This window comes from Cololabis saira, chromosome 9, assembly GCF_033807715.1.
Source record: "Cololabis saira isolate AMF1-May2022 chromosome 9, fColSai1.1, whole genome shotgun sequence".
NCBI lineage: Eukaryota > Metazoa > Chordata > Actinopteri > Beloniformes > Belonidae > Cololabis > Cololabis saira.
In genome coordinates, this window is record NC_084595.1 from 1,178,408 (window position 1) to 1,202,105 (window position 23,698).

Sequence of the window (23,698 nt, forward strand, 5' to 3'; positions counted from 1 at the left end):
TTCTCATTCAAAGTAAATCAGAACGCATTTATAGAAGTCTTAAGAAAATTGTGGGATAAATTCTGATGCGTAAACTACACATAAACAAAAACAACAAAAACAAAAACATTAAACACAAACTTCAGATCATCTGCATGTGGGTTTGTGGACGAAACCCAACCTGATGACGCTGTCAATCATCAGTAGGTATTTTACAACAAACAAAATAAAAAATGATTGATATGTTTCCATAACATATGTAACAGTCAACCCAATCATGCACAGCTCAAGAATCACATCCATACAATCCGAGTCAAATACAGTATTACAAAAGTAATCAATTTGAATGGTGAATTAATCCAATTTGAAAATTCTACGATTCTATGCCTCCATTCATGGCTTAGAATGATAGAAAAACTATATTATTCCATTTCTATGTTTTTTTTCCAAGAGGAGAGCTTCACCTCACTTCACTTCACCATTGAAAACCCTTTTCCAGCAAACAAAAAAGTTCTCCCTCAGACACAGAGCCTGCAGCCGCTCGTAAAACGCTGCACCCAATGCTGGAGCACGCTTTCACACACACACACACACACACACACACACACACACACACACACACACACACACACACACACACACACACACACACACACACACACACACACACACACACACACACACATAGACACACCCTGCTGCAGCCTGCAGCAGCCCCCACTTCTCTCCAATCCAGTCTCATCACAGGTCCGCTTCTCTCTTGTTTTTTCTTCTAGTCTTAAATTAGTTGATTCACTTCTTTTTAAGTTTCGTATATTATTTCGCAAGATTTTGTCACCACTTTCTTTATCTAAAGTTTTGAGGGACGTCTCCCATACCAGCTAAGCATCTTTTTTTAGAGATTATTTTAGGCATAAGTTTCAGCTTAACCACGTGTCGGCTATTTTTAGCCAGTTATTTTTCTTTCTTAAGTTTCTCTAAGGACACAAGTTTCCTTTTTTACAGTTTGGTTTTAGCCTGATCTTTTAGTGAGCAATTTAAATTTTGCCTCTCAATTTTGGAAACCCCACATTGAACAGACAGTTTCCTGTCATAAACATCAGACAAGACAAACATTAGACAAACATGAAACAAAACCCATTAAAAATCATTCCAATAGAAACCCTCCTCTCGTTATTCTGTACTTTAAAATCCGTGACCTTAAAGCCGGTCCTTAGACCGAGTGAGTGTTGGCTTTTGCACTAGCCCCAGGCAATAGTGTCTTTTTAAAAGTCCTCTGACTTAAAAAATGGTCCCAGACCTCGGCCACACTTTTTTCACTAACCCCTGGTTAGTATACACATAATTTCACTCGTATTTTACACAAAAATACTTCAATACCCTAAGTATTTAAGTAAGAGGAGGTCTTACCAGTCTCAGGTGTCTTCCCTGGCTCGGAGATCTCGTCACTGGACTCCCTGGAACAGCGCAGGACCAAATCTGGGCCCCGTCTTAGATGGCCTGTTGAACCTACGCCGTTCCAAGGTCACAGATCGAGATCCCAGGTTTCGGCACCAAATGTTAGGTTCCTAAATCAATATAACATAAATTCATAACTTAGGAAAGACACAGAGACTGTGGAATGATCTTTAAGGCGCTTCTGCAGAAGTGGAAGCAAAGTCGGAGCTTGCAGAGCAACATGGCCCTCTCGGATGCTCTCGACAAATGCTTGCCGGCTCCCTTTTTGCATCAGGTGTTTATTGAAAAACTGACAGGAACATGACCATTTTAAGACAACCAAGGGTAGACAGTGGATGGACAATGGGAGGGAACAAACAGATAAACAGGACATTTCAGTTGAAGAGCAACTAATCTATGATACGCAGACAGTTATGGAACAGCCCAAACCCCTGAGTAGATTAGGGAGTGGCTGTTGTGACTGTTAACACGTGATAAGCAATTGTAAAAAAAAACCCAGTCAGCTCTCCAAACTGACTTGATTCTGATTCTGATGGTTTTCATAAGAACCAAACGTGTTCAGAAGTTTAATTAATGTCACAGTTGGTTCTCTACTAGTTTATGTCCTCAGATCTAGATGTTGGTTCTCTACGTATTTCTGTCAGATCTAGATGTTGGTTCTCTACGTATTTCAGATCTAGATGTTGGTTCTCTACGTATTTCTGTCAGATCTAGATGTTGGTTCTCTACGTATTTCTGTCAGATCTAGATTTTGGTTCTCTACGTATTTCTGTCCTCAGATCTAGATGTTGTTTCTCTACGTATTTCAGATCTAGATGTTGGTTCTCTACGTATTTCAGATCTATATGTTGGTTCTCTACGTATTTCTGTCAGATCTAGATGTTGGTTCTCTACGTATTTCTGTCCTCAGATCTAGATGTTGGTTCTCTACGTATTTCAGATCTATATGTTGGTTCTCTACGTATTTTTGTCAGATCTAGATGTTGTTTCTCTACGTATTTCTGTCCTCAGATCTAGATGTTGGTTCTCTACGTATTTCAGATCTAGATGTTGGTTCTCTACGTATTTCTGTCAGATCTAGATGTTGGTTCTCTACGTATTTCTGTCAGATCTAGATGTTGGTTCTCTACGTATTTCTGTCAGATCTAGATGTTGGTTCTCTACGTATTTCTGTCCTCAGATCTAGATGTTGTTTCTCTACGTATTTCAGATCTATATGTTGGTTCTCTACGTATTTCTGTCAGATCTAGATGTTGGTTCTCTACGTATTTCAGATCTAGATGTTGGTTCTCTACGTATTTCAGATCTAGATGTTGGTTCTCTACGTATTTCTGTCAGATCTAGATGTTGGTTCTCTACGTATTTCTGTCAGATCTAGATGTTGGTTCTCTACGTATTTCTGTCAGATCTAGATGTTGGTTCTCTACGTATTTCTGTCAGATCTAGATGTTGGTTCTCTACGTATTTCAGATCTAGATGTTGGTTCTCTACGTATTTCTGTCAGATCTAGATGTTGGTTCTCTACGTATTTCTGTCAGATCTAGATGTTGGTTCTCTACGTATTTCTGTCAGATCTAGATGTTGGTTCTCTACGTATTTCTGTCAGATCTAGATGTTGGTTCTCTACGTATTTCAGATCTAGATGTTGGTTCTCTAAGTATTTCTGTCAGATCTAGTTGTTGGTTCTCTACGTATTTCTGTCAGATCTAGATGTTGGTTCTCTACGTATTTCTGTCAGATCTAGATGTTGGTTCTCTACGTATTTCAGATCTAGATGTTGGTTCTCTACGTATTTCTGTCAGATCTAGATGTTGGTTCTCTACGTATTTCAGATCTTCCCGTATGAGAAACTCGTCGTCTCCCGCCGAGGTCGCGCTAGACTCCCCCCCGAGGTGGACCGGACCAGACTGGAGGTGAGAACCAGTTCTATCTGGTCTGGATCTGGACCCTAGTGGTCTGTAGAGGACCTGCAGGTCTGGATCTGGACCCTAGTGGTCTGTAGAGGACCTGCAGGTCTGGATCTGGACCCTAGTGGTCTGTAGAGGACCTGCAGGTCTGGATCTGGACCCTAGTGGTCTGTAGAGGACCTGCAGGTCTGGATCTGGACCCTAGTGGTCTGTAGAGGACCTGCAGGTCTGGATCTGGACCCTAGTGGTCTGTAGAGGACCTGCAGATCCAGACCTGCAGGTCTGGATCAACTTGACCAATGATCAATGTCATCAATGAGTTCCAGGAGACTGTTTAAAATTATTCTTTCACTCTCCATCCATCCCTCCCTCCACCTCTCAGAAACATCTCTCCCAGGAGGAATTCTTCAGAGTTTTTGGAATGTCCTCCGAGGACTTTGACCGTCTCTCTCTGTGGAAGAAGAACAACCTGAAGAAGAAGGTCTGTCTCTTCTGACGTCGCCGCGGCAACCACGACAACCACGACAACCCACAATCCCCTGCTGCGACCACATTACCCACAATCCCCCGCTGGAGTGGCCGGCGGGCTGCAGACTCCTCCACCATCTTCCCACTCGTCACACGTTTCCATCGTCTGGTTCAACGTCCAGAAACTGCAGGAATCTTCATCTCCACGAACTCGGAACTAGAGAACCAGCAGAAAAGAAACGTTCCTGTTGGATCTCAGGGGTTTCTGAGGATCCTGGAGGATCCTGGATCTACAAGGTCCCAGAACCTTCTCATTGGCTCTGCCAGCTATGATGTCATAGTGGAGGCGTGTCCTCCACAGAACTGAGGAGAAAAACAAGGATGAGTTTGATTGCAGCCCTGCAGGATAAACGTGTGGAGATGATCTGATGGAGGGCTTCCTGGTTCTGGTTTCACCCCCCAGGGGCTCAGATCTGGTCCACTCTAGACCTGGTTCTGGATCCAGATCCAGATCCAGGTTCAGGTTCAGATCTGCTCCACACAACCTGGTCCTTAAACTAATGAAGATTCAAACATCTCAGTCCCACCAGAACCCGGTTCCTCCTCGGTTCTGCCATCAAACTGTTTCTCCTGTTTTTCTCTGCAGTTTAATAAAAGCCTATTCGGCGACACAAACTCACCCAAACGCACTTTTGAGATGTTTGCAGTGTAGAAACTCACCTGTGAGATGTTTGCAGTGTAGAAACTCACCTGTGAGATGTTTGCAGTGTAGAAACTCACCTGTGAGATGTTTGCAGTGTAGAATAGTGACGATAAACGCAGTCTTCACGCACCTCCAGGACCTCCAGGACCTCCAGGTCCTCCAGGACCTTCAGGTCCTCCGGTGAAGGACAACATGACCTACAAAGTAGGACATGAACGCCGTCCGTTCAACATCTCCTTCCATGCTGGAGACGTTTATTGTGGACCTTGGAGACGTTTGGTTCCAACGTTGGAGATGTTTGGTGACCGTTCCAACGTTGGAGATGTTTGGTTCCAACGTTGGAGATGTTTGGTGACCGTTCCAACGTTGGAGATGTTTGGTACCAACGATGGAGACGTTTGGTTCCAACGTTGGAGACGTTTGGTTCCAACGTTGGAGACGTTTGGTTCCAACGTTGGAGACGTTTGGTTCCAACATTGGAGATGTTTGGTGACCGTTCCAACGTTGGAGATGTTTGGTACCAACGTTGGAGATGTTTGGTACCAACGTTGGAGACGTTTGGTATCAACGTTGGAGATGTTTGGTGACCGTTCCAACGTTGAAGATGTTTGGTACCAACGTTGGAGATGTTTGGTACCAACGTTGGAGATGTTTGGTACCAACGTTGGAGACGTTTGGTTCCAACGTTGGAGACATTTGGTTCCAACGTTGGAGATGTTTGGTGACCGTTCCAACGTTGGAGATGTTTGGTTCCAACGTTGGAGATGTTTGGTTCCAACGTTGGAGACGTTTGGTGACCGTTTCCAACGTTGGAGACGTTTGGTTCCAACGTTGGAGACGTTTGGTTCCAACGTTGGAGACGTTTGGTGACCGTTTCCAACGTTGGAGATGTTTGGTTCCAACGTTGGAGATGTTTGGTTCCAACGTTGGACACGTTTGGTTCCAACGTTGGAGACGTTTGGTTCCAACGTTGCAGACGTTTGGTTCCAACGTTGGAGACGTTTGGTTCCAACGTTGGAGACGTTTGGTGACCGTTTCCAACGTTGGAGACGTTTGGTTCCACCGTTGGAGATGTTTGGTTCCAACGTTGGAGATATTTGGTTCCAACATTGGAGACATTTGGTTCCAACGTTGGAGATGTTTGGTTCCAACGTTGGAGACGTTTGGTGACCGTTCCAACGTTGGAGACATTTGGTTCCAACGTTGAAGACGTTTGGTTCCAACGTTGGAGACGTTTGGTTCCAACGTTGGAGACGTTTGGTGACCGTTTCCAACGTTGGAGATGTTTGGTTCCAACGTTGGAGATGTTTGGTTCCAACGTTGGACACGTTTGGTTCCAACGTTGGAGACGTTTGGTTCCAACGTTGCAGACGTTTGGTTCCAACGTTGGAGACGTTTGGTTCCAACGTTGGAGACGTTTGGTGACCGTTTCCAACGTTGGAGACGTTTGGTTCCACCGTTGGAGATGTTTGGTTCCAACGTTGGAGATATTTGGTTCCAACATTGGAGACATTTGGTTCCAACGTTGGAGATGTTTGGTTCCAACGTTGGAGACGTTTGGTGACCGTTCCAACGTTGGAGACATTTGGTTCCAACGTTGGAGACGTTTGGTTCCAACGTTGGAGACGTTTGGTTCCAACGTTGGAGACATTTGGTTCCAACGTTGGAGATGTTTAGTTCCAACGTTGGAGATGTTTGGTTCCAACGTTGGAGACGTTTGGTTCCAACGTTGGAGACGTTTGGTTCATACGTTGGAGACGTTTGGTTCCAACGTTGGAGACGTTTGGTTCCAACGTTGGAGACGTTTGGTTCATACGTTGGAGACGTTTGGTTCCAACGTTGGAGACGTTTGGTTCATACGTTGGAGACGTTTGGTTCCAACGTTGGAGACATTTGGTTCCAACGTTGGAGATGTTTAGTTCCAACGTTGGAGATGTTTGGTTCCAACGTTGGAGACGTTTGGTGACCGTTTCCAACGTTGGAGATGTTTGATTCCAACGTTGGAGAAGTTTGGTTCCAACGTTGGAGATGTTTGGTGACCGTTTCCAACGTTAGAGACGTTTGGTTCCAACGTTGGAGACGTTTGGTTCCAACGTTGGAGATGTTTGGTTCCAACGTTGGAGATGTTTGGTTCCAACGTTGGAGACGTTTGGTTCCAACGTTGGAGATGTTTGGTTCCAACGTTGGAGACGTTTGGTTCCAACGTTGGAGATGTTTGGTGACCGTTTCCAACGTTGGAGATGTTTGGAGATGTCGGAAATCGGCTTGCGTTGCTTTGTGACCAAATAATGTGCAGCTATTTTTAACCTCGTAGAGAAGTTTCAGAGTCTACAACTCAGACGAGCACAAGTATAAAGAAGAAAAGGACGTTGCTGAGTTTGAAACCACAGAGGAATGATGGGAAACGGCTGGATGTTTTCCGTCATGAACTCTTCAGTACCAACATGGCAGTGAATTGTCAGTTAATTGTCAGTGAATTGTCAGTTAATTGCCAGTAATCCACCAGCTGCTAACAGCTAAACCACAGTAACTCGCACCTTTAGATCCTCCCAGCGTCTCCGGCGTCGGCTGGACCGGGTTTACTGGTGACACCAGCACGATGTCAAAATCATAAAGATTAAATCACCATTTGTTTGCTGTGGTTTTTGAAAACCTTATGTCCATAACTAACATGCCAAATATCAAAAACTGGTCACCAAGTGCAGGATTTCCATGAATTCCCTCCCAGCTATAAATTTAAATCAGTTAAATGATAAAGTAACTGCTAGAACTGTTACTGTTACATTTAATTACACTAAATCTTTATTTGGACGAGGTTTAACTGCCTGACTTTTCAGTCCTGAACCTTTAATCACCTTTAATCCCGAGTTCAGCCGTTCACCTGAGCTTTAACTCACCACTCCACTTCCTGGTCCCTGGACTACCAAAATAAAAGCCTGGAGATGAAGCTGGAGGAAAGTTGGTGAATAATAAGCATTGGAGGAAAGTTGGTGGATAATAAACATTGGAGGAAAGTTGGTGAATAATAAGCATTGGTCACTTTACTAAGAGTTTTTCTTTTGTTGAGAAGAGTCCCGCTTTGATCTGATTGGTTCTTTAGTTAGAAACTTGCTGGGATTTAAGACACAAAAGATTGTTTCATGTTTGTATTTTTTACGTTTTTGATGTGTTTTATTCTGTTTTAGTTTGATTATTTTAACACAACAGGAAACTTCGACCAATGAGACGGTCAAACTGCTTTTACATGAGATTAAAGGAACATTTATTCTGGTTTGTTTGCAGAAAGTGTAATTTTATTAAACATTTCCACCAAACTCCAGTGACCCTTCAGTACAATCTTACCAGGAATATTTGTCCTTTTTCTAGTTAAAATGTCTCATTTTTAGTCAAAAAAATCTCATTACACTTAAAACGGATTTGCCAGTGGAACAAGATTTATCTTCTTATTACAAGCAAAAAAATCTTGTCCCACTGTCAGATTTTTCTACTTATTTTAAGTGAAAATTTACCTGAAACAGGTGAAAATAGTTTTTTTTTAGGTAAAAAATATATTTAATTATTTCAGTATTTAATTCATTATTTCATTTTGACGAGTGAAACTGACAGTTGACATTTCATGATTCACACGCGACGAAATAATTAATTAAATGTGTCATTAATTAATTAAATATTGAAATAATTGAATATATTTTTTTACTTAAAATGAATTGTATTTTAATTCATTAATTACATATTTCATTCCAATTTTAATTAATTAATGACACATTTAATGAATGAATGATATATTTAATTCCCATTTTAATGAATTAATGATGTATTTATTTATTTAATTTTGGCACTAAAAATCCTCCAGCTGGAAATGCTGCCACACTTTTCACATTTTCTGCCTTTTCTTTTAGTAAAAATCAAACATATCCGTCTCTTCTTCTTTCCGTGCGCGGCGTCAGTGCGTTGACGCATTAAACATAGTCCGGGAGAAATAACAGATTTGAGCTGGAAAACTAAATGATTCCTGGAGCCAGAGAACATTCCTCCATTTTTTGTAATCGAATTACTCCAATTATTCGAAGAATCGTCAAAATTGTACTTCAACATTAATCTCCACAATTCAACTTTTTTCTCGACATTCCAACTTTTTTCTCAAAATTGTACTTCTGTACAACTAACTTGTACTGGAAGTTAGTTGTTGAAGGAAGAATCGGCATTAATGCCGTATTAAATTGATTTGAATGAATGAGTTGAAGTGGAACAGATCTGTGTTTTTATCTGGCGTTATTTTGCTGTGTAGTTCCGTCCTCCCGCCAGCAGGGGGAGCTGCTCTACTGGTTGAAGTTTCCTGTTGTTCTTGAACCTCTAACATCAGTTTTTATGTTTTTCTGCTGGATTGTTGTTGCTGTAACAGATGAATGGAGAAGAAGAGCCAGGAGTTACAATAAAAACATTTCTATTCACTTTATGGATTTTCTTCTCGTTTTTTGTTCCGTTCTCACAGAAACAGTTAATCTTTAACCCTGTTTAATTGTTTATTTGTTTATTTGTTGACCACTAATATAAAATAATATAACAATAACATAACATATTACATAAATGATAATATCTAAGACATAAATACATACAGTCATACATTCCTAGCATAAATACACTTGCGATGAACGGAACCTCCCGCAAGCAATTTTCACCAATAACCGAGTCTGATGACACCACCAATATCGACCAATCAGAAGAAGGGGCAGGGCTAATTTGCACCAATTATGTTCAAGGACTCTAAACCGAGTCCGATGACACCACCATGACTCTTTATATTATACCATTCAAAAGTTATGGCAGAAAGTAGAAACTATCAAATATGGATCAGATGAAGGGGGGCGCGCTTGTTGGCGTCTAGCGTCGCCACGGTAACACTTTTGAAAGAGAAAAGTAATGCGTGTTGTTGCAGGATGGAGACGCACATTTTGATGTATAACACACCTGGGTGCACGTGACGGTTCGGGCCGTATTAACTGCCGAAGGAATGGCATAAATTGCCCCAAAATGACACGATTAATTCAAAATCTCTGACATCCTGTTTGGTTTCGGCCATGGCGCCAAGAGACTTTTCTTTAAGTTGTGCCATGATACAGGTGTGTACCGATTTTCGTGCATTTATGTCAAACTGTATCGTGGGGCTTGAGGCACAAAGTTTTCTAGGGGGCGCTGTTGAGCCGTTAGGCCACGCCCATTAATACAAACCATTAAATATCATATTTTTCGCATCAAAATGAGAATAGTTGAATATCTCAAAAACCGTAATAGCTAGCATGATGAGACTAAAATATGTTGTAGTACAACGCGTCCTGGGTTTGTCAATGTTGTAATGATGTCTGTACGATAAACCGTTGCCTAGCAACAAGCGTCCAAAATAAAATGGAATTTATTTTTAAATTGAAAGTTAAATATCGCAAAAACCATAATAATTAGCATAATGAGGTTGTACGGTCCGTTAGTGCCAATCGGGCCGAGTGTTTGTAAGTTTGAACGATGTCTCTACGATAAAGTTCGGCCGAGCAATAAGTGTCAGAATTTCCCCCTTTTTTTTTGCTTTTTGGCATCTAGCGTTGCCACGGTAACACTTTTGACTGAGAAAAGTAACACCCTTCGAGGCACGATGGAGACGCATCTAACGATGTCCGACATGCATGGGTACACGTTCCGGTTCGGGCCGCACTAACGGACGAATAAAGCGTGCAGAATAATAATAATAATTGAAAATGGCCGACTTCCTGTTGGGTTTGGGCCATGCCCCCAAGAGACTTTTCTTTAAGTTGTGACATGATACAGGTGTGTACCGATTTTCGTGCATGTACGTCAAACCGTATTGTGGGGCTTGAGGCACAAAGTTTTCTAGGGGGCGCTGTTGAGCCGTTAGGCCACGCCCATTAAAGCAAACCATTAAATATCACATTTATCACCAGGCCTGGCTTGGTGCAGAATTTGATGACTTTTGGGGCACATTTAGGGGGAAAAAGACCCTCATTTCATCTCGCCAGAAGAAAAGTAAAAACAAGGAGAACTCCTACAGATACAGTAGGGCCCTAACACTGTCAGTGCTCGGGCCCTAAATATACATTTATAGAAATTAACTGATAAGTCTTACAGGAAAACCTCCAACTTTAACTGCAGGTACTTGAAATTGTCACACTGGACTCGGGGCAATAAAAGTCCTAGTTTTACCAAAACCACAGATTTTGGAAACTGGTGACGAATCCGATACCACCGATTAAAACCCAAACTTTCTTATATTTGTAGGCAAATTCATAAATGTTCTTACAATCTACGGCATAAACTTGCTATATTTAAGATGATACACAGTTTTTATTATACGCCGGAGAAATTGCATAAAATGAACGTGAGATGTAATTTCTCTGCTGGCGTTGTAAGAAACAAGAAGGAACATTTTTTCATATGTTTTTTTCATGTGATGCACTTTCCTTTTTTTGGAATTCTGTTACCAAGTTGATAATGTTTACGTGTATTTGTCTAAAAAAAATACATCTTCACACTGAATATAATACAATACACAGTATCAAGTTGCATTTATTAACTTATTTCTAGTTAAAATGTCTCATTTTTAGTCAAAAAATCTCATTACACTTAAAACAAGACTCATCACTGGAAAAAACAATAATTTTCACCTGTTTCAAGTAAATTTTCACTTGAAAACCTGAATAAAACTAGAATAAAACCAGAATAAAACCAGAATAAAACCAGAATAAAACTAGAATAAAACAAGAATAAAACAAGAATAAAACCAGAAAAAAACTAGAATAAAACTAGAATAAAACTAGAATAAAACTAGAATAAAACATATGAACATATAAAACATCAAGACCAAAGTATCAAAAAGTGTCACATTGTCACTAAAAAATTGTACATTACAGAAGAGATGTAGTATATATATATATATATATATATATATATATATATATATATATATATATATATATATATATATATATAGCCCTTTCATCTTCAGCTTCTAATTCCTTAATCGTAGCTTCCTGGCCACAAAGCCGTGTCTGGTTATACAGAAATATCTACGTAAATTAAAACTCCTTTCTGTTTTTCATTCTGACGAGCGTAGCTTGATTTTCTCACTTTAGACTCTTTTCCTGTTCCCTCTTTTTCTCTTCAAGCTCTTTCTTTGTATTTTCCTTCATTTCCTTGAGTTTCAGCTCGGTATGCTGTAGTAGTTTTTCTCTCTTCTTCCGTTTTTCTTTTCATTTCTTGCATTTCTTCTTCAAGTTTTTGTTTGAGTTCCTCCTTTTCTCTCCTTTTTTTCCACCTTCTCCTGCAGGATTCTCTCCATCTCCTTCTTCATCGCTGCTACAGCTTCTTGCAGCATCTCATTGGTGTAGCAGTTTCCTCTGTTTCTCTTCAACATTTCATCAATCTTTCTTATCAGATCTCTGACTTGTTCACGATTGTTTTTATCGTAGTTATTGAACACGTGGAACTTTCCTCCACAGTCATGGATCAGCTTCTGAAACGAGTCATCGCACTCTCTGATGAAATCTTCAACAGATTTTTCTTCAAGTTCTAAATCGTCACCTCCTGTAAAAAGGATGATGGTGAAGTGTTCTGAATTCTTCCCAAAAGCTTCCCTGATGAGTTTGAGTGTCTCTTTCTCATCGTAGGTGAATCTGCCGATCGGCACCACCACCAGGAAGACGTGGGGTCCTGGAGACAGAAGACTGATGCACTTCACCATTTCCTCGTTGACCTCGTCATGTGACAGAGTCGAGTCAAACAGACCGGGAGTGTCGACCACAGCAACAGCACGACCGTCCACTTCACCCACTTCTTTCTGACAGCGTTTGGTGACTGAAGTTGGGTTTGCTTCAGCTTTAAATGCTTTTCTTCCTAAAATGGTGTTTCCTGAGGAGCTTTTTCCACGGCCGGTCGTCCCAATCAGAACGATCCTGAGACAGTCTGGGATCTGCTGCTCTTCATCATCTGCAACATCATAAAAAAGTACATATTAGCTTGAAATGTCAACAGTTTCTATCTTATGGTTCCAGGTGTTTCTGAGCAGTGAGAGATGAGAGTTTACCGTGAGCGTTACTTACACATCTGTGCTTCTTTCAGCTTCTTTACTTCAGCTCTCAGTGCAGTGTTGTCTCTCTCGACTCTTTCTATTTGGGCCTTCATGAATGTGTCTGCTGAGTAACTGCAGACGTTTGTGAGTTTGTTCATCTTTTCAACAGCGTCCAGCAGCTCTGGGACCTGCTGCTTACTCTTAATGTTGAAGATGAGAGATCTCCCTCCACAGCTCTGACGAAGCTCCTGGATGTCTTTGCTCTTTTCCACAAAGTTAACAACACCTGGATGGGTGGGATCTGAGTCCACGGTGAACAGAATCATGGTGAAGTCGTTGACCCGAGACCTGAACGTGTTCTGGATGGTCTGCAGCTCCCTCTTGTCCTCATCGGTGAGTGGATCCACAGGTAGGACCAGGACGAAGGCGTGGACGCCCTCAGGTTCACACAGGGAGACACACTTGAATGATTCCTCCATCACTTCCTCTGAAGGTTTTCCACTCAGGGCCGGCAGCTCCACCAGGGAAACCCGACGTCCACACACCTCTCCTCGATTCTGGACACACACCGGTGAGTTGGAGACTGAACGAACGTCTCTCCGACCTAAAATGGCCTTGGCTGCCGAGGTTTTCCCTGCTCCTTGTCTCCCAAACAGAACCAGGTTTAAAACTGGTTTAACTTGTTGCTCTTCAGTCATGGAGGTTTGTTTGTTTGCTACACAAAGAGATGCAGTTATGGATTAAGATCGTGGTGTGTATTTGCTTGTGTTCCACATTTAAGCAAAAAAACATATTAACAATAAAAGAATGAAGTCTGGATTTTCCACAACCTCTTTTTTACTTCTTAATTAACTTGAGATTGAATTTACTTATGTTTAGATGGAGAGTTTTTCCAAAATAGTGACATTGGATTCAACATTCCTCTACCTGTGAAAAATGTCAGACTGTTTTACTTGTTTTAACTCAATGAATTAAGGATCTATTTGAACAAAATTTTCAATATTTTACTTGTCAAAAGTCTTTCTGGACTTACCAACACCTTTGAGTTGATCTGTCCAGTTGTTTTGTCCCGAGTCCTCACCTGGTGAAGTTGTTTCTTCAAATACTCCACAGGTCACATGTTCTCCATCGTTCTCTTTTAGAACTTGACCCAAGCGTGTTAGCAGCTCTGAACGGTCGATGTCCCTCATCTTCAGGTTTCTGTATCTGCATTTTCTGATAATTTCTCTCAATGTTGGATTTTCCATGTGGCTTGCTCTGAAGCCGGAGCTCTCCTCTCTCACCAGTATCAGGCATTGATCAAATGATTGATGGTTGTAAGTTTCAAGGATTCTGCAGAGCGTCTCTTTGTGTTCCTCATTGAAGTCTTCAGGATGTAGGACCAACAGGAACACATGAGGTCCAGGATCAGAGACTCCTGCACAGTGTTTCAGGAACTGGTTCAGTGTTTCCTCTGTAGGACTCAGCAGGTCTGGAGGGTTGATGACTGTTACATGTTTGTTTCTAAACTGGCGGGAGGTTCTGGTGCAGCTGAGAGATTTGGTGTTGAAGATGCTCTGGTCCAGTATGAAGTTCTCCACGGAGTTCCTCTGACTCCAGCTGCTCCCCAGCAGAACAACCCTCAGCTCAGACACTGAAATTATAGAACAAAATAAAATTAAAGCTTCAAGCAGCGATGAACGGGCCCTCGCGCCCTGGCCCACTTCCTGTTGGGTTTGGGCCATGGCACCAGAGACTTTTTTTTTTTTTTTCTTTACCTTGTCTGCACACATATTAATGATTGATACCGTGATGGTAGAAACCAAAGGTATATATATGTGCATTATTACTATATTTAATATATATACATATATATATGCATACATATGCGTACACATACATAAATATACACATACAAACCCAATGTTTTTTTCTTTTTTTTTTTTTTTTGGGCGGGGGGGGGGGGGGGGGGGGTGGATAGGGGGGGGTGACGACATCCACTGCCAATCCAGGAAGCAGGAACACACGGAGACACACGTCAAGCACTGGAAATCTGCAACAAAAAACCACAAACAAAGCACGAAACCGGCACGGAGCCGACCAACACACGAACAGCAATCGACCCAAATCTTGAGATCTGATCGCAGTCTGAGCTAAGCTATCGCTACCGCTACCTAACTCCAAAAACTACAGAGCAAGCATGCAGGTGAACAAGCCAGTGTGTATGTCTATGCGTGTGTGTATGTATATGATCATGCGTGTGTGTGTGTGTGTGTGTGTGTGTGTGTGTGTGTGTATGTGTGTGTGGCTGTGTATGTTTGTGTATATGTATGTGACTGAGTGGCTATATGTGTGTGTGTGTGTGTGTGTGTGTGTGTGTGTGTGTGTGTGTGTGTGTGTGTGTGTGTGTGTGTGTGTGTGTGTGTGTGTGTGTAATAAACCAAACAAAGCTCTACCTGAAGTGTATCTATAGTGGGGGAGGGGGAGAGATATACTATACATAATAATAATAATAATAATAATAATAATAATAATAATAATAATAATAATAATAATAATAATAATAATAATAACCATCTTTGTATAATATAATATTGATAAATTATTAAGTTTTGATGTCCTGCCAATGGAGGCTCAAATCCTCCATGGCAGGACCCTTCCACACCGCATTCTCACCGACACAGACACAAGCCGGCCCTGATAAGACACCCGCGCCCCCCCACCGGCCATCCAGTAGACGGGGGCCGGCCCTCCGTCCACGGCCCAGCCCCCCCCGGGAGACCCGGAGATGCCCAAGCCACCACCCCCCGCCCGAGCCCCCCCAGCCACCCCCCCCCACCGCCAGGAGGCAACCCCCCTCATAGGCCCCCAAGGCCCCCACCGGCCAGGGACAGGGCCCCGCGGCCCCCCCACCGCCCCCCAGGGGCCACCAGAGGCCCGCGCCCCAGACCCCCCAAGCCGACCCCCAACCCCAAGGGCTACGAGATCACCACCCCCCCTGCCCCCACTAGGTAACGAAGCCAAAAATCGGGGACCAGAGAGAGTGCAATTCAGCCGAATGTTGTTCAGTGGAGGCAGACATTATCTCACTACTAATATGATCTGATAAAAGGTTCCTAAAATGGTTGATACATAAACTGGATTTTTGTTTCCAATTTACTAGAATGGTTTTCTTTGCGATACATAAGGCAGTGAGAACCCGGTGTGTCCAATTAGGTTCTATTTGAATGTCTCCCAGGTGACCTAATATACATACCGTGGGGCACACTGGGATTCTGTGGTTGATCCATGTGGATAAATCCTCACAAATCTCCTTCCAGAACCTCTGTACCGGTGTACAGAACCATAAAGCATGCATATAATTATCAGGAGTGTTCTCTGTGCACTGTGAACAGATATTAGAGGTGACAAAGCCCATCTGGAACATCCTTTGTCCAGTATAATGTATTCTATGAAGAACTTTGTACTGTATAAGTTGTAGGTTTGGGTTTTTAGTCATAGTAAACGTATTTAAGCATATTTGTGACCAAGAAAGCTGGTCGGTATTCAGAGAGAGATCCGCCTCCCACTTGGAAATCGGAAGAGAGACTGAATCGTCCAGTTTAGACACTAACCTGTAGAGTTTTGATAACAACTTTAAAGTGCTTAGATTCAATAAATCTATTATCTTAGCGGGAAGTTGTAAATCTAATTGGCTAATTTTGTATGTTTTATTTATTATTGCCTTAAGTTGTTGATACTCTAAAAATGTATTCCTGCTAACTCTGTATTGAACAATAAGTGTATTGAAAGGTACAAACTGTCCTCCTACAATTACGTGCTGTAAGTACCGTATTCCTTGATCTCTCCATTGAACGAAGTTAACCATCTTTTTATCATTTTTCAGGATGTCTGGGTTGTTCCATATGGGTGTACGGTCACATGGAAAAAGTGAAATTTTAGCTATTTTAAGAAATTCCCACCAAGCTGATAAAGTTGTGCTAATATTAATGCTTTGAAACATTGATGATGTTTGATACTTTGACTAATAAATGGTAACTCTGAGATTTCTAGTTCATTACAAAACACTTGCTCTGAGTCCAGCCATTGACTATCTAAAGGATGATCTTTTGACCATTTTACAATATACTGTAATTTATTGGCTATGAAGTAATAATGAAAATTAGGTAACTCTAAACCTCCATATTCTTTGGATTTTTGCAATGTCTTTAAACTAATGCTTGGAGTTTTATTTTTCCACAGAAACTTTTCTTTAAGTTGTGACATGATACAGGTGTGTACCGATTTTCGTGCATGTACGTCAAACCGTATTGTGGGGCTTGAGGAACAAAGTTTTCTAGGGGGCGCTGTTGAGCCGTTAGGCCACGCCCATTAATGCAAACCATTAAATATCAAATTTATCGCCAGGCCTTTCTTGCCAGCTGGAAATGCGGTTCCAGCCGCGTTTTTTCAACTGTTTCTTGAGTCGTTGTGATGATATCGTGCCTGGTTACAGAGAAACTTACTGTAAGGAGGTAAGATCTCGAGGCTGCTGCAACGTTTCCAAGGACGTCCTCCTGAAGAGACACAAAGATAAAGCAATGAATCCACGAGATCAGTCACCTGTGGGTGAATCTGTAAATGTTTGTAGAGATGATAGATTACATAAAAACTTTACAGACGGTTGTTAAAACAGAGAGGAGATGCTACAAAAGGGATGTCATTATACCAATTTTAGAGGGCTTTAGACCCCTAAAACGTTCTCAAGCCCCTAAAACGTTCTAAAGCCCTGAAGAGCCTTCTCTGATGAGCACGTCCCAGAGTCCCCACTCTCTGCTTCCTCAGTGGAAGGCATGTCAGTCGGGTTAAGGAGATCCTCGAAGTATTCCTTCCACCGTCCGACGATGTCCCCAGTCGAGGTCAACAGCTCCCCACCAGCACCATAAATGGTGCCGGCAGAGTACTGCTTCCCCCTTCTAAGGCGCCGAACGGTCCTCCAGAATTTCCTCGAGGCCGACCGAAAGTCTTCCTCCATGGCCCCCCCGACGGCATCCTGTACTTCCGGTGTCCACCACCGGGTTCTAGGATTGCCGCCACGACAGGCACCGGAGACCTTGCGTCCACAGCTTCGAGCCGCCGCGTTGACAATGGAGGCAGAGAACATGGTCCACTCGGACGCAATGTCCCCCGCCTCCCCCGGGACCTGAGAGAAGCTCTCCCGGAGGTGGGAGTTGAAGATGTCCCTGACAGAGAGAAGTTCTCTCAGAGGTGGGAGTTGAAGATGTCCCTGACAGAGGGCTCAGCCAGACGTTCCCAACAGACCCTCACAATCCGTTTGGGTCTGCCCGGTCTGTCCAACCTCCTCCTCCGCCAGCGCATCCAACTCACCACCAGGTGGTGATCAGTTGACAGCTCAGCCTCTCTCTTCACCCGAGTGTCCAAGACATACGGCCGGAGGTCAGATGAAACGACAACAAAGTCGATCATTGACCTCCGGCCTAGGGTGTCCTGGTGCCACGTGCACTGATGGACACCCTTATGCCTGAACATGGTGTTCGTTATGGACAAACTGTGACTAGCACAGAAGTCCAACAACAAAACACCACTCGGGTTCAGATCGGGGAGGCCGTTCCTCCCAATCACGCCTCTCCAGGTATCACTGTCATTACCCACGTGAGCGTTGAAGTCCCCCAGTAGAACAATGGAGTCCCCAGTTGGAGCACTATCAAGTACTCCTCCCAGTAGAACTATGGAGTCCCCAGTTGGAGCACTATCCAGTACTCCTCCCAGTAGAACCATGGAGTCCCCAGTTGGAGCACTATCCAGTACTCCTCCCAGTAGAACAATGGAGTCCCCAGTTGGAGCACTATCCAGTACTCCTCCCAGTAGAACCATTGAGTCCCCAGTTGGAGCACTATCCAGTACTCCTCCCAGTAGAACAATGGAGTCCCCAGTTGGAGCACTATCCAGTACTCCTCCCAGTAGAACCATGGAGTCCCCAGTTGGAGCACTATCCAGTACTCCTCCCAGTTGGAGCACTATCCAGTACTCCTCCCAGTAGAACCATGGAGTCCCCAGTTGGAGCACTATCCAGTACTCCTCCCAGTTGGAGCACTATCCAGTACTCCTCCCAGTAGAACAATGGAGTCCCCAGTTGGAGCACTATCCAGTACTCCTCCCAGTTGGAGCACTATCCAGTACTCCTCCCAGTTGGAGCACTATCCAGTACTCCTCCCAGTAGAACCATGGAGTCCCCAGTTGGAGCACTATCCAGTACTCCTCCCAGTTGGAGCACTATCCAGTACTCCTCCCAGTAGAACAATGGAGTCCCCAGTTGGAGCACTATCCAGTACTCCTCCCAGTTGGAGCACTATCCAGTACTCCTCCCAGTTGGAGCACTATCCAGTACTCCTCCCAGTTGGAGCACTATCCAGTACTCCTCCCAGTTGGAGCACTATCCAGTACTCCTCCCAGTTGGAGCACTATCCAGTACTCCTCCCAGTTGGAGCACCATCAAGTAGGGGAGAACAGGGTGATTTTAGCCTGTGGGGAAGTTGAGCCCAGTGGCGAAACTACCATATATGCAGACAATGCAACTGCATAGGGGCCCGTACGCGCAGGACCTGGGGACGTGCGGGCCCTGGACTTTTTTTTTTTTTTTTTAGGTGTGTGTGTTTACATCAATGTTATGGGCTGGTTATGAAGATATATCTAGTTTAAATAGAAATTTAAATTTATAGATTAACTTGGATGATGATGGTGTAGTGCGCATGTGTAACCCATATTTGCGTAGAGGAAGAGTTGGCGAGAGTTGCTTGCTTAAAGGACAGGATCTCACAGATTAAAAATATCATAGAGCTCACCAACTTGTTGGTAGTTGAGAACAACTGCATTGCTGCACGCTTTGGGGAAGGGCAGCTGTGGCTACAATGTAGTTTACCACCACCAGTGAGGATGTGTATGAATGAATAATGATCTAAGTGTAGCACTTTGAGATTCATTGAATGGAAAGTGCGTTAAAAGTTAAATCCATCATCATCATCATCATCATCATCATCATCATCATCATCATCATCATCATCATCATCATCATCATCATCATCATCATCATCAAGTCTGCACCGCTTTACTGCTGTTTTTAACTATACCAGTGACTGTGGCAACTGCCGAGCGGTCCTTCTCCAAATGAAAGTTAATAAAAACATACCTGCGCAGCACCATGGGACAGGCCGCTTATCAGGACTGGCAATGCTCTCAATGAGAATGTCAGGGCAAGTCAGCTGGATCTTAAGCAATTAATTAATGACTTTGTCCAGCGGAAGGCCCGGGAAGTCAAACTGTAATGGTAAGTAATGACCTTTATTATTAATATTTGTTATAGTGATAGTGTATCACTAGTTTGTTTGTGTTTATGCGTGTTTATGATGTTTTTATCTGTGGTGTGCCGCCGTGCCACCAAATTTAAATCTGTGCGCTGTGTGGGTTTATTCTCAGCTGCTGGCACTGCCGGTGTTCTGTCGCACACCGGCGCACTGTGTGCGTTATGCTGTTGGTTATATGTGCTTTATATGCGCTATGATTGTTTTTATGTGGTGTTCTGCCGTGTCATCAAATTGCAATGTGCTTGTGTTATTGATATGGATTTTTTTTTTAAACATATCTGCGCTGTGGTTGTGTTAAGAGTTAAAGCTGTCAGTAGTGCCCGTTGTCATGTGAATGGTGATGCATCTGCTGTGAGATGCATCAATCACAGCGTGTCTGTTTTGCGTTGTGATGGGCAGGGCCCGGTTTAATGATCTTGCATCGGGGCCCGGTGCTGAGTTGTTTCGCCACTGGTTAAGCCACCACTTGTTTATGAACAACCATAGACAAATTTGGTCACGTGACCACATGTGTTTGAAGAGTCATCCATTGTACTCACCCTGTGATGGAGAGAGGCTGATCCAGTAAGTGGTAAGCATATTTAAGTTCAAAAAACTGTTTTTTGCCGTTCAAAGTGAATTTTTCATGTTCAAGGAGTCGTGATTCTTGTGTCTGAACAATAAAAGACAAGTTTGAACAAATCTCACATATGTATTAGTGGATTAGGAAGTTATAATATGAGGCTATACTTTTAGCATGATGTTAGCTCTAAACTGCTGGATGATACAAGTTTGTTAAAATGGCAGGGGTGGGGTCATTTTAGCCAAAAGGCCTGGGGGGTGTTGAGCCAGTCAGTGGCTCAACATCCCCCACTTATTATTATTATTAAAGTATTATGTTACTGTAATATGTACATTGCATTCTTACATTTTATCACTGAAATGATGTGACATTTTGAATTTTAGACCAGAAACCATCATGCCACGCCACTATAAACGGAAGACAGACAAGGCTTCAACTCCTCTTGTGGATTTGGACAGAGCAGTGGCAGAGGGACAGAATTGGAAGTCCATTCGTCAGGTGGCAAGGGACATGAAGATCGACAGGATGACTTTAAAGAGATACATGGATATGAAACAACTAGGACAGGTGAAAATAACAGGCTATAAGAGAACAGGACATGCCAATCAAGTCTTCAGTGAAGAAATTGAGACAGAGCTTGCAGACCATATAAAAAAATCTAGCTGCAATGTTTCACGGTCTAAGTGCCATGAAATGTCGTGAACTGGCATTTGAGTTAGCACGAAGAAATGGCCTTGATGTCCCTGCAAGCTGGATGAGAGACGAAGAAGCAGGTTAGTCTAAGTGTACATTTATAATAATAGGGAATATTAATAATTTTTTTTCAGGGAAATGCCCATCATCATTCCTATGTAAATCTCAACGTAAACTGCAATAGTTGAATAAAGGATAAATAAAAAGATAACCATACAGGGGTACCCAATCCTGGTCAATTCAGCACACCTGATTCTAGTTAAACTATTAGCTTGTCTGATTAACATCTAAAACATGCTGGATAGGGGCTCTCAAGGACCAGGATTCGGCACCCCTGATATATATCAACTTTTAACCTTTTATAGGACGTGATTGGTTCATGAGTTTTAGGATGTGCCACCATCTGTCATGCCGCACTCCTGAAGCAACCTCTCTGGGAAGAGCCACTGCCTTTAATAGGCACAATGTGGGGGAGTTCTTCCATAACCTCACTTCAGTGATGGACAGGTAACATTATGATTGATAGACAAGGCCTACCACATAAACGGACTAAATCTGCAACCTCAAACTGCTTTAAGCTTCTTTGATTAACAGCACTAATTTTGAATGTTATTTCAGGTACAGTTTCCCTCCACACATGATCTATAACATGGATGAAACTGGTGTTACAACAGTGCAGACACCCAAGCAGATTGTAACAGAAATGGGGAAGAAGCAAGTGTGTTCTGTAACATCTGCTGAACGAGGGGAGCTTGTCACTGTGGCCTGTGCAGTAAATGCCGCTGGAAATGCAGCCCCCCCCATGTTCATCTTTCCCCGTGTCCGTTTCAAGGACCACTTCATCAGGGGATCACCAGCAGGATCCATAGGTCAGGCAACACAATCTGGATGGATGAATGAAGAAGCCTTTGTCATCTTTCTGGAGCACTTCATACGTCACACAAACTGCTCTATTGATCACCCAGTTCTGCTGATTCTTGATAATCATGAATCTCACATTTCACTGAAGGCTGTGAAAACTGCAAAGGAAAATGGTGTTGTCATGCTCACTCTGCCACCTCACACCTCCCATCGCTTGCAACCCTTAGACAAAACAGTCTATGGACCACTGAAGACCTACTACAATAGAGCCATGGATGGTTGGATGCGTACAAACCCTGGTAAAACCACAACAATATATGACATTCCAGGACTTGTGAAGGAAGCATTCATGTCAGCAAACCATGGATGACCTGTGAAAATGATATTTGAGTTTTTAAGTTCTGACTAAGTTAAAGAATTGTCTGGTTTAAATCTTTTACAAGTTACAAGTACTTATTAAGCTCTTAAAACTCTTTCTGAACTTCCCAAAATCTCTTAAAGCAGCAGTGACAGCATTGTTCATATGTTTTGTCCCGAGTCCTCACCTGGTGAAGTTGTTTCTTCAAATACTCCACAGGTCACATGTTCTCCATCGTTCTCTTTTGCAACTTGACCCAAGCGTGTTAGCAGCTCTGAACGGTCGATGTCCCTCATCTTCAGGTTTCTGTATCTGCATTTTCTGATCATCTCTCTCAATGTTGGATTTTCCATGTGGCTTGCTCTGAAGCCGGAGCTCTCCTCTCTCACCAGTATCAGGCATTGATCAAATGATTGATGGTTGTAAGTTTCAAGGATTCTGCAGAGCGTCTCTTTGTGTTCCTCATTGAAGTCTTCAGGATGTAGGACCAACAGGAACACATGAGGTCCAGGATCAGAGACTCCTGCACAGTGTTTCAGGAACTGGTTCAGTGTTTCCTCTGTAGGACTCAGCAGGTCTGGAGTGTTGATGACTGTTACATGTTTGTTTCTAAACTGCCTGGTGGTTCTGGTGCAGCTGAGAGATTTGGTGTTGAAGATGCTCTGGTCCAGTATGAAGTTCTCCACGGAGTTCCTCTGACTCCAGCTGCTCCCCAGCAGAACAACCCTCAGCTCAGACACTGAAATTATAGAACAAAATACAATAATTCACAAACTGCAACTTAAAGGATGTATTAATCATCCCCCGGCTAATATTCTAGCCGGGGGGACTGCCAATGGGAATTAGCCAATAGGCTACATTTGGGTGCATCTGCTTTTATTTTGTAAAATGCATAATGATGTGCACTGTCCCTCCTTACCAAATAAAATTGAATTGAATTGAATTGAATTAAAAAAACATAAGTTTAATACAGATTTATCATAGAAATCCGTATTACATATGAACTAGAAATTATTATATCAATTTTTTGAAAATATTTGTAAATTTTTTGTAAATGTTTTGTAAATATTATCCATTTTTTTGGTGTTTACTATTTTTTTCTCTCTTGTACATACTCTTTTTCTACTTTTTATATTGCTCTTTGTATTATTCAACCACTTATTGGTTATTTCTATTTTAAATTTTTTGTATAAAGTGTGTGTGTGTTTTGGCTGCTGCACGACTGAATTTCTCCTCTGGGGGATTGTTACGGCCCCCAGCCGTTACTGCTTTTGATTTAGTGTGTAACTGTACTT

General features: G+C 42.6%; 2 protein-coding genes across 4 annotated transcripts in view; one reads left to right on the forward strand and one right to left on the reverse strand.

Moving 5' to 3' along the window:
* Nucleotides 1–8,971, forward strand: part of LOC133451347 (dematin-like) — a 31,287-nt gene extending 22,316 nt beyond the window's left edge. The window contains exons 16-17 of one of the 3 annotated variants that reach the window (XM_061730319.1): nucleotides 3,270–3,350; nucleotides 3,727–8,971. In XM_061730319.1, coding sequence (XP_061586303.1) covers nucleotides 3,270–3,350; nucleotides 3,727–3,840 — 195 coding nt within the window. In that variant the 3' untranslated portion in view covers nucleotides 3,841–8,971. Of the gene's footprint in view, nucleotides 1–3,269; nucleotides 3,351–3,726 lie in introns of those variants that run through there. The other 2 variants (XR_009783161.1, XR_009783162.1) reach the window with 2 other exon arrangements.
* A 2,644-nt stretch (nucleotides 8,972–11,615) lies between these two features.
* Nucleotides 11,616–23,698, reverse strand: part of LOC133451346 (GTPase IMAP family member 8-like) — a 46,918-nt gene continuing 34,835 nt past the window's right edge. Inside the window, exons 3-7 of the mRNA XM_061730318.1 lie at nucleotides 22,591–23,142; nucleotides 17,074–17,124; nucleotides 13,623–14,222; nucleotides 12,621–13,304; nucleotides 11,616–12,507 (exon numbers count right to left, since the gene is read on the reverse strand). Coding sequence (XP_061586302.1) covers nucleotides 11,792–12,507; nucleotides 12,621–13,304; nucleotides 13,623–14,222; nucleotides 17,074–17,124; nucleotides 22,591–23,142 — 2,603 coding nt within the window. The 3' untranslated portion in view covers nucleotides 11,616–11,791. The remainder of the gene's footprint in view (nucleotides 12,508–12,620; nucleotides 13,305–13,622; nucleotides 14,223–17,073; nucleotides 17,125–22,590; nucleotides 23,143–23,698) is intronic.